This window comes from Antedon mediterranea, chromosome 10 (genome assembly GCF_964355755.1).
Source record: "Antedon mediterranea chromosome 10, ecAntMedi1.1, whole genome shotgun sequence".
NCBI classification, from domain to species: domain Eukaryota; kingdom Metazoa; phylum Echinodermata; class Crinoidea; order Comatulida; family Antedonidae; genus Antedon; species Antedon mediterranea.
Genome location: NC_092679.1, coordinates 6,239,263 through 6,251,144, shown reverse-complemented (window position 1 = coordinate 6,251,144; position 11,882 = coordinate 6,239,263). Strand labels below are relative to the sequence as shown.

General features: G+C 32.6%; 1 protein-coding gene across 1 annotated transcript; it reads right to left on the bottom strand.

The window, feature by feature from the left end:
* Positions 1–1,645: 1,645 nt before the first annotated feature.
* Positions 1,646–11,820, bottom strand: LOC140060746 (uncharacterized). The gene is made up of 15 exons (XM_072107082.1): positions 11,694–11,820; positions 10,278–10,369; positions 9,163–10,024; positions 8,758–8,861; positions 8,101–8,186; positions 7,872–8,005; positions 7,494–7,581; positions 6,309–6,538; positions 5,798–6,003; positions 4,546–5,435; positions 4,270–4,427; positions 3,815–3,951; positions 3,278–3,435; positions 2,685–2,757; positions 1,646–2,202 (listed from the first exon to the last, which is right to left on the bottom strand). The coding sequence occupies exons 2-15, from the start codon at positions 10,323–10,325 to the stop codon at positions 2,059–2,061; spliced, it is 3,318 nt and encodes a 1,105-aa protein (XP_071963183.1). The 5' UTR covers positions 10,326–10,369; positions 11,694–11,820; the 3' UTR covers positions 1,646–2,058.
* Positions 11,821–11,882: the final 62 nt, after the last annotated feature.

Below are 11,882 nucleotides of genomic sequence, written 5' to 3'. Positions count from 1 at the left end.
ATCTTATTGTGCCACATTTATGGTCAAAATATCAAGTTTTAAAAATTCCAATGCGATAATATTGCTATTATAGTGTCATAAAAAGCATTTATGTCGAAAATTAAAAGGGTCGAAAATTGCCCATTTTTTGAAAAAATCCCTCTACTATAGTAAGTAATTTTTTTTCGAAAAATTGCCAAAATATCACGTTTTTAAAATTCAATTTTTATGCGATAATATTGCTGTATATGATCATACAACATCTTATAGTGCCATAGAAACCATTTATGTCGAAAAATAAAAGGATCGAAAATTGGCAATTTTTTAATAAATCTCTGTATATAGTAAGGAATTTTTTTTCGAAAAATGGCCAAAATAGCATGTTTTTAAAATTCAATTTTTATTCGATAATATCGCTGTATATGATCATACAACATCTTATAGTGCCATAGAAAGCATTTATGTCGAAAAATAAAAGGGTCGAAAATTGCCCATTTTTTTGGAAAAAATCCCTGTACTATAGTAAGGGATTTTTTTCCAAAAATGGCCAAAATATAAAGTTATTAAAATTCAATTTTTATGCGATAATATTGCTGTATATGATCATACAACATCTTATAGTGGCATAGAAAGCATTTATGTCGAAAATTAAAGGGTCGAAAATTGCCCATTTTTTGAAAAAATCCCTGTACTATAGTAAGGGATTTTTTTTTAAAAATGGCCAAAATATAAAGTTATTAAAATTCAATTTTTATTCGATAATATTGCTGTATATGATCATACAACATCTTATAGTGCCATAGAAACCATTTATGTCGAAAAATAAAAGGATCGAAAATTGCCAGGCAATCTTTTGAAAAAATCCCTGTACTATAGTAAGGGATTTTTTTCGAAAAATGGCCAAAACATCACGTTTTTAAAATTCAATTTTTATGCGATAATATTGCTGTATATGATCATACAACATCTTATAGTGCCATAGAAAGCATTTATGTCGAAAAATAAAAGGATCGAAAATTGGAAATTTTTTGAAAAAATCCCTGTAAGGGAATTTGTTCGAAAAATGGCCAAAATATCAATTTTAAAAATTCAATTTTTATGCGATAATATTGCTGTATATGATCATACAACATCTTATTGTGCCATAGAAAGCATTTATGTCGAAAAATAAAAGAGTCGAAAATCGGTAATTTTTGGAAAAAATCCCTGTACTATATATAGTAAGGGATTTTTTCGAAAAATGGTCAAAATATCAAGTTTTTAAAATTCAATTTTTATGCGATAATATTGCTGTATATGATCATACAACATCTTATTGTGCCATAGAAACCATTTATGTCGAAAAATAAAAGGGTCGAAAATTGGCAATTTTTGGAAAAAACTGTATATGATCATACAACATCTTATACAGGCCAAATATCGACATTTTAAAATATGTATATATATTGAGGTAACATGCCCAGAACACATTACGTGCGTCTGCGCATCAGGGCCGTAGCCAGCATGAGGTAGCCTCGTCTGAAATTTTCAATTTTCACCTCTCGCTACAGCCTAGAACATGCCAATTTATGAATAGTAACCAGATTTGTATTAAAATTCATTGCTTTCCATGATCTACATTAACCAAGCATTTTGATAGAATTTTTACTTTATTTTATCACTTCTTGATATAGTGTACAAATGCCTTCCCCTCAAATCAAACATCTATCATACAGTATATACTTTAGTTAGTGCTTTCATATACATTATTTGTAAATGTGTACATATTATATGGTATCACAAAGACATAATAGTAAACAATTCAGTGTAATATATACTTTGTTGGATAACCAATTCATTACATGAACCATTACTTATGGATTTTTATCAGATTTACTACAAATATGATAATTTCGTATTCAGATTGTGTTTGTTTAAGTTTCTATAAAAGGAGAATTAACACTGTATGATAACAATCATAATGAAAAACTTCTAGTCTAGAGTAAAAAAAAACTGTTAAATTGTTAAAATTATAATAAAAACCAGAGTGACTTGTCAAGCTAGTCCAGAGTGACTTGTTGGGCTTGTAAAATTTCATAATCATTGAAAGTCCTCATCTGACCAATAATGATCTTCTTCCTCTTCTGAGTCAATATCTGAAACTTCTACGACATCAAAGATGTTCTCTGTATGGCCATTCAATAATGATTGAAATGATTTGCTGTCTTGTTTTTTGGGTTCCTTCTGAAACGAAAAAGACAAATTGCATATAAAATAATGAAATAAACAAACATAGAGTAAAACATTCTCAATGTGATCTTAAACAATAAGTTAATAGTTACCAGGGAAGATTAACAACAATTCCAATTGAAACAAATAGACATAAATTTTCATTCTTGCCTAGCGCTTTTAGACTACACAACAAGTTCCAACGATAAGTCACTTGGTCTTTTTTTTAAATTGCTTGATCAGTTAAGTTCCATGTTGATCATGAATGTAAATATTATGTGTGTATTGTTTTGTTTTTGTTTTTCTGCCAAATTATCATTGTACTATATGTATGAATGATTTAATAAATTGAATCTAAACACAGACCAACAATTTTTGTGCAAAGTGATACAGTTATAGTTTTATTTTTTTTATGAAACTGATGGGAAAATATATGTTTTAACACTTGAAACGGCCTTAGGTTTTTGTAGTGTCAAAATAATGATTCAAGTTCTTACCGCAACTTTTGTTGGTCGCATACCACGTCTTCCTTTTCCTTTCAAACGATAAATATACGGATCTATCTTTTGCCTAAAAAACAAACCAATGTTTACTACTCATTAAGAATGAAGTAAATATACTGTACAGAACAACACTAAGATAAGTGTAGGGGTGTCCCTTGAATAGTGGTTGGCTGTAGCATTAAAACCTATATTGACCCGAGTTTGTTTCACAGGAATGTGTCCCCTTAATAGAAGTGTTCGAGAGGAGGGATACCACTGTACTAATAATTTAGTAGAAACAAATAATATTTGTAATACTATAATGCAACTATATACAACAAAAAAGACCTAATGGCTTTAAAAAGGCTAGAATTGTTATGATAGTATTAACACAAGTAATATACAGATACTCCCAATACCGGACTCTCTGAAAACCAGAAACTCTCCCAATACCAGACTTTTTTTGAGGACCAAAAGGTCCCAAATTTATATTTACCATTAAAAACACATTCCGAATACCAGACTTTCCGGAAAACCAGACTTATTTGGCCGGCCCAAAGGTGTCCGGTATTGGGAGAGTTGACTGTAGTAAAAATACTAAAACTTACCTATCAACAGAATGGAATAATCCAGGACTGAGTAGCATCGACTGTGGTGTTTTTTGAGAAGATTTTGGAATCCTGGTCATCATTGGACGAACAGCGGGCGTCTGGATGTTTTCAGAGTTTTCAACTTCATCCTCATCTGTTATCACGTCATTCGGGATCTAGAAACAATTATTCCAATGACTAAGAAATGACTATTTTCAACAAAAAATTCTTTATAAATATTCGAAAAACGCCGAATGCTTTGCAATTTTTTAGTAGTTTATATCAGCTGCTGCTTTTACGGATTTTTTTCTTTAGCTTTTCCAACTTTTGTAAGTCCATGATTGACCACGGATGTGTTTAAAGTTATGTCGTGAATAATGTGTTGCCGAGCTTCCACTAGCATAATAAAAGTAAAATAAAAGTTTTGCAAACATGTTTCGTTGTTATGCAGAAAAACATCATCAGTGCTATGAAATTCTTTATAATGAAATGAAAAATACATGGATATGGAACGTTTGTGTCGATTGTTACAAATAAAAAAAATTCTGGTGTTACCTTTGGCTTCTTCGATGATGGATTACCCAACATATGAAACAGATCATCTTCATAACCTTCATCGTGCTGCTCTAAAATATGTCGAAGTTGTCTCTTCCGTTTCATGGTACCAACTGTAGCTGTCAATTTTACAGGCTCTTAAAAAAAAATAATAATACAGCTAATATGTCTTTTACATACAGTAGTGTGATGTGTTAGATGGTATACAATTGTAATGAAATACCTCAGAAAGGACGTACAAAATAGCATATATCGTAAATCTTCTAATAGTAACACCCCCCCCCCCCCCCACCCACCTTCTAATAGTAACCCACCTTATACGGTAGGTCAATCTATAATAATAAGCCACTACTCTAATAGTAACCCATGGTGGTCAATATTAGAGTAAAAAAAACTATTGACCAAAAGACTATAAAAAAACGATTCAAAGTACAGTAGTATGATATCTGCCTTACCATTGTTATTTTTATTTGCGGTGGTTTGTCTAGTAACCTTTCGACGTTCTGTACATGCTTGGTATTTAGTCTGGCACTCAGCTGCAGTCTTTGTTGATACTATTTCGGCAATCTTATCCCAAAATCTCAAAGAGCTAGGATCTACGGTTGTGACTGCTCTACAAATATATAAGCCATAAAATACAGTTGGAAAACTAGAAGCCTTGCAAACAGTTTCAAATAAAAATAAATTACAACAACAAAATAGTAAACTAAACTATAAAAAACATAACTTACTTATGAAGCTCTTTTATTTCTTTGGCTTGCCATACTTCATTGCATTCTTCAATCGACAATTGCTTATCATTTTTTGGTTTACAGGTAGCATTTGCAACAGCATTGCTTCCATTCTTTGGTAACTTAAAAGAGACTACAGTGTGCTCCTTAGTTTGTGTGCTCTTTTTTTGGCCAAGGTCACTTCCAAAAGTGCTCTTCATTTGGCCAAGGTCACTTCTAAGAGTGCTCTTCATTTGGCCAAGGTCACTTCCAAGAGTGCTCTTCGTTTGACCAAGGGCGCTTCCAAAAGAGACTACGACGTCTTTCGTACTTTTTGTTTTCTTTATTTGGTCACGGTCACTTTCTTCATCGTCTGCATCTTGGTCACTAATCATCAGGCTGTTTTTTGAATGGTCAATATACGTTGGACCTTTCACAGAATCCTGTTTCTTGTTGACTTTACCATTTACGCGACTCGACCTCCGTAATCTCCTTTCTAAGCTGGTGGGAGTCATCATTTTATTGTTCTTCTGGATACTCGTTGGTTTTCTCTCCAGAATGGCTTGCCTTACAGGCTCAATCTTAGATTCATTTGTCTTTTCATCCTCAGTTTCCGAACTTATAATTATCAATTTGCTTGAGCTACGGTTTAGTTGATGTGACTGAAGTTTAGAAATGGCATCACTCTCTGTACTAGTATCTTTGGACAGAATTTCTTTGCTAGAATTCTCTTCAACTTGTACTACATTTATTTCTTTTGAGTTTTTACTTCTAGATTTGCTGTCCAATACATTATTTTCCTCTACCCCACTTATTTCCTTTGCATCACTATCTGTGTCAGGAAATTCTTTCTTTACTTTTTTGGTTTTTATTGCTTTGCTCGGCATCCTTTTGCGCATTCTGATATCTCTCTAAATAAAAACCATTTTGTTGCAAATTAGAATTGTTTTAAAAACAAAGTGACTTAACTGCCCTTATAAAAAGCTGACAATGTCTCAGTGTTTGGCTTTGGTCAACTCTATTATCTTTGGAGGGTGTTTTTCATTATAGATATAGTACCATTTTATTTCATTCAGATATGGTTTCAAGACTAAAAAATGCTTTTACTATAGTGTACCAACGGTTTTATGAATTCCTGATGAAGTAGGTGCATTAGTGTTTGGCTTTGGCCAATTCTATTAACTTTAGAGGGTGTTTCTCTTTATTGAGGACTAGATTTGTTGGAAATTTTATTTCATTCAGGTAAGTTTTCAAGACTAAATAATGCTCCTACCTGACTGTGTTGAATCGTTTCATGAATTCCTAATGAAGTTGGTGAATCTGTACTGCCAAGAAGGTTGGACGTTCCTGGTATGATTTCAACCAGATCGACAGAGAGGTTACGTAACCTTTGACCTGCCCAGTATGCAAGTGGTGGCTTGATAAGACGACCTCTGCTTGAGCATGAAAGTTCGTTGGATGTTAATGGAGATGGTTTTGCTTTAAGAAAAAATATTCTGTATTTTAGGCAATGGGTTAAATCAGCCAGCCAATCTACCTTTAATCACCAGCAGGTAAAGATCTGTCTACACTATCAAACTTTATGTGATGTGCCCATATATGGACACAATGATGTCCTATCACTACCATATTTGGGCACATCCCACTTTTTTTGTCAAACTAGTTAGTGATAGTGTAGACAGAGCTTTAAACAGGATATATATGTATATTATATTTGGTAACCACACACCAGCAACACACAACTTTACTCTTATACAATAGTTTATCTATGAATAAAAACTCACATGATGATGATGTTTTTCTTCTTCCATTGTTTACAGGTGTCACATCCATTGAAGATGGTGTTTTTAAATTCGCAGATGCTTTTGAATTTGCAGGTGTTTTTGACTTTACAAGTGTTTTTGACTTTGCAAGTGGTTTTGTAGACACAGGTGTTTCTGAATTTGCAGGTTTTTTAGATTTTTTCCCATGATGTTTAGGTACTACTGGTGTGGTTTCATCTGCCAAACTATCACTGAAATTATAAAATTAGTGATAGAACCAACAAAATGATATCGGATATATTTTTATTTACAGTACAGTAGTACTTTTGTGAGTCAGAGACCTCAGGTGCATTTGCACTCAAAATATATTTACATGTATTGCGTAACATATGTTAATTATTATACGGTAATGTATCTAAAACTGCATTGTATAAGTTATTGGAATGGTCATACTCATGCATGTGTTTAGATATCTATCCACTATAACATTGAAAAACATATTTCTAATGCATCTTTATTTAATAAATTGAAAATACAATGATTATGATTTTACACATAAGAATTAAAAGTTCAATGATTATATAAGAATTGAAAATGCAATACATAAATTATGATTACATAAAAATATAGTATGAATTTTAAAAGCAAGATTGAAACATTATATAAGTACGAGATTGGAACATTATATAAGTACAAGATTGAAACATTACAGGTATCTAAGTACAAGATTGAAACATTATATAAGTACAAGATTGAAACATAAGTACAATATTGAAACATAAGTACAAGATTGAAACATATAAGTACTAGATTGAAACATACAAGTACGAGATTGAAACATACAAGTACAAGATTGAAACATACAAGTACTAGATTGAAACATACAAGTACAAGATTGAAACATACAAGTACAAGATTGAAACATACAAGTACAAGATTGAAACATACAAGTACAAGATTGAAACATACAAGTACAAGATTGAAACATACAAGTACAAGATTGAAACATATAAGTACAAGATTGAAACATACAAGTATGAGATTGAAACATACAAGTACGAGATTGAAACATACAAGTACCAGATTGAAACATACAAGTACAAGATTGAAACATACAAGTACAAGATTGAAAAATACAAGTATGAGATTGAAACATACAAGTATGAGATTGAAACATACAAGTACAAGATTGAAATATGGAAGTACCTTTTAGATTCTTGTTCAGCTTGGATCAACTCTTTCCAATTCTTTGGAAACCCATTTTGGAATTTCTTTACCAATGATTTAGAAAACCCTAGGAAAGATAAGAAAATGATAACAACAAAACAATTATATGAATGAAATGCAAAAGGGATGATAATGTCTTCATTATAGGTTCTCCACGGAAAAGAATCAATGTCAACAAATCATCATGGCACAGCGAAAACAGGTTAACTAGGTAATAGTGGGCTTTTGTTTTCAGACAGTAACTTAACATATGACAATTACCTATTACAATTTGCCACAATGTTTAAACATACATTATATTATTATTACTATTAGTGTCAAAGAGAAGAGAAGAACACAGATTGTATGTCAGCTTACCATACTCTTCAGTCATTAAAGCATCTATCCTTCCAATCAGTTTATAAATAGATCCCGATCCTGTTTCCAGTTGTTTTGCTGTGACCCTCTTGACAATAGCAGAACTATGCCAGAATTCACCTTTAGGATCTCCACTATAAACACAGAGAGAAAATAACTAATTATAGCATCTCAGATACCTGTAAATGCTGTCTGTTAATCCTTAGTTGTGTTTGTATTTAGAACTTACGTTCGATGACCCTCTACATAAAGGCCTTTGTGCTGTACAGTCCGCAGGCTCCAATTTCTTAACTCAATTGGTGGTTTAGTGCTGACCTAAAATATAAAAATTTTTTAAATATTATCAACCTATTCAATTAGTTAGACTCAAACATAGCTCCTGATTCAGTTTCATATAGTGACCAGCTTGACAATAAATTTACTACTGTATGGGCACATCCAGGCTAGTAATTCCAGAGATATAAAATAAATTATTATAAATTGACTTAAATTAACCATGTCAGGTCAAGTTCAATATTGAATATCAAAACGTGGCAGGCTAAAGGCGATTGACCTTTGACAAGATCGCCTAAATTTTTTAGTATTCTAACCTTACAATACTTGCGCTTCATAATCTCTTTGCTTTTCTTCCTTATTTTTATTTTAAAAATTGTTTACTAACAATTTTTATTATTCTATTTATGTTTCACTTTATGTACACGTCAACAAAGTAATTTAGAAAACTATTACCATCTTACAATGTACATTTTTACCCTACCGTTTTGATCATACGATTAATCAGGAAACCACCTCACGACCTTAATGTGCACTATGCACTGCACCGATTACAGTATGAATGCCATGTAATCTACATAGGGAGGGGAGGTGTAAATAATAATAAAAGTACCTTCTGTAAAACTTGAGCTTTAGTGCCACAGACTGTTTGACACACTGCATCAGTTGCACTATTAACTGTCCTATTATTTATAGTTTTCCTCGTTTCAACAACCACTGATTAGAAAAAAAAAACAACTTGAAGTCAATTCAATCTCAACTAAAGCTCTGTCTACACTATCACACTGTTTTAACAAAAAAATATGATGTGCTTAAATATGGTAAGTGATATGACATCATCATGTTCATATTATTTATATTTTTTGTCACATAAAGTTTGATAGTGTAGACAGAGCTTTACAATTGATTTAACTTTTTATACATACAAATATTTCTTTTGATAAAGTAGTTATCTATTATTAATTAAGGGCTGGTAAACATATTTAGAAGAAGTAGAGATGGATTTTAGTGTAATTACCTTCAGTTGACCGTTTCTTACGTATTGTGTGCTGTGGGGATTTCACTTCATCCGGTATTCCCTTAGTGTTATCTTCACATGTTGTATACCCGTTCATCTCAAACAAATTTTTAACGAGGCCTTCAAAGCCGTCACTGCCATGAATGCTGTCCGATTCACCTTGGCTAGACACGGGTGTAATTACGCCACTTTGCTTAGTTACATTCAAGTTATCTTTTGTTGTTGAAGGGTTTCTTTTTGTTTTGTGATTTACTAAAAATTTACGCAGTTTACATTTCTCACTTAATTCCACACTCTTTGGCTTTACTTGCTCTATCAAGTCAGGTGACAAAGCTTCTGCCATCAAATATCGTTCTTCATTCCAAGACATACTTAGTAAAACATTTTTACAGTGTGCATCTCTTCCACCAGATTGTGACACCACAAAGCTTGTACCATCGTTGCTTTCACAAGACTTTCTCCTTTTCACTTCTTGCTCTCCATGATGTGTCTCCGTTCTGTTAAAAAATCTCCTTGAATTATTTTCCATTCGCTCTGCAACCACTTCTGACGTTGTCTTATTCAGTTTTACGTTTTCTATTATTTTTTTTGTTCTGTGATTTGAGATCATAGAACCTGTCGTTCTGTTCATTCCGTCACTTTGCAACACTGTGCTACATGGAGATCTAAATTCCTTAACCTCATCCATGCTGTCTTTTGGTGATAACATTGACTTTCTTTTCCATGCTGAAGGCGTAAGCTTATTCAACAGCACTGTTGGTCGATTGAATTCCAACAGTGACTGACTTGGTCGATAAACAATCCTTGGTGAGGATAAAGCATTCATTGATTTGTTTGCGAACAAACCTGATTGTTCAAGAATCTGAAATTTTAAAATGATCAATAATCAATAATGATAAAACTGATTTTTGCTTTATAATATAAATAACAATTAACTGTGACAAGTTACAGTAATCTACACTGGCAATTACAAATTGGTAGGTAGCAACAATTCTGCGACTGAAACCATTTGCCATCTAGAGTAATAGTTATTCTTATATAGATAGGCCTAGCTCTAGAAATTTATGAATGGGCTAATAAAAATGATTGTAATAAATTACTAATTACTAATTTACCTTTGCTGACGGGCTTTGTCTATAAATTTCTTCAAATTCATCAATCATGTTGTTGTATACTTGTGGTTTCCTTTTTATTAATTAAAACAAATCTGTAATTAAAATAATTATTAATATAGTTACATAATAGGCCTACTATTATTACAGTACTAACTAGGTTAGGCCTAAATTCAATTTTTTTTCATACACATTTATTCAGTTATTTGACAATATTAACTGGGGTCTACTGTATACTAGAAGCAATAGTTTAATAAACACATATTTACAATACAATAGCATGTAATTGTAGGCCTAGTGTAGTAGGCTACTTCACTTGCTTGATTCATTTTATATCATAAAACCCTAAACAGACAGGCAGGGGCCAGGCTGTTAGTGTGGTGTCTGATCATTTCGGCCGCCAGTCATTTCGGCCGCCGGTTATGGAATTGCCAAATTCATGAAACGCCAAAAAGGACAAAATATGTATTGTTAATTTCGGCCGCCAGAATTGTAATTATTCTTGAATATGTATGACACGCAATGTGTGTTAAAATGTTAATATTTTACTAAATACTGTATTATTAAGCCGAATCGGCGGTCTTCAATTCCAGAAACAGCAGCGATATTATAGCGTGCACATTGCCATCACTAACTACAGTGAATATTAATGATATTTTTTTAATAAGAAGGAGGTGATGCTGAAGTTTTTTTTATGTGCCAGTCAAAAACACTTGACTTGATTCATATAGTAAAAGAAACACATTTTTACAAAGCACACGCATCTTCGGGACTTAAAAATAAATAAAAAAATAAACATTAAATTAATATTCATTTTGACCAAAATATTCAGACGGTAAAATACTGTAACTAATATAACTTTAAATCTATGCCTACGGCAAAAACAAAATGTATTTAGCCCATTGCACAATTACTGATCTCTAGTTTAAATGACCATAGTTCTCTGTGGCGTTCCATAGACTTAATAAAGTTATTTTTTTTCACTGTAATACTGTACAGTTAATGATTTATTTCTGGCTATTTCAATTTGGCGCGCCATACCTGGCGGCCGAAATGATCATGCCATATTTTGTCCTTTTTGGAGTTTCATGAATTTGGGCGTTCCATAACCGGCGGCCGAAATGATTGGCGGCCGAAATGCACTGTGACCGTTAGTGTTACCGGGCATATGCCATACATAATATAGGCCTAGGCCATGACCAGTCTAAGGCTATAAACAGCTAGAGAAGTGCCTCTCTATCTAGGCCTATGTGTGTATCTACCATCCACCACACAGACAGTGAGCCCGGCCCCTGCTGCAGTGTCAGAGTGTCAGCTTGGCCTTCTATTATATTGGTATTCCTACTCTGGAGGCCTAGGCCTAGCCTAAATAATATGTTTTTATACGTAGTGCCACAAAAGTTAGATCCCAAAACCTACCAAAAGTATTGCCGAATTTAATTACTATGTTCTTAATCACTATTTGTAACTGTCTTGTAACTTATTCGTACATTTTTTCACTTTGTTTGTACACTTTTTAAGCATCGGTTTTCAGTCGATGTAATTATAATAAATTGTACTTAAATAATGTAATGCTTCTTATTGGTTGATCATGTTTCATGAAAGGAA

Coding starts and splice junctions, on each gene's coding strand:
- LOC140060746 (XM_072107082.1), bottom strand. CDS start 10,325: ATGATTGATGAATTTGAAGAAATTTATAGACAAAGCCCGTCAGCAAAG. Junction 4,428..4,545: donor GAAATAAAAGAGCTTCATAA/GTAAGTTATGTT, acceptor ATATATTTGTAG/AGCAGTCACAACCGTAGATC. Junction 3,436..3,814: donor CATCATCGAAGAAGCCAAAG/GTAACACCAGAA, acceptor AATTGTTTCTAG/ATCCCGAATGACGTGATAAC.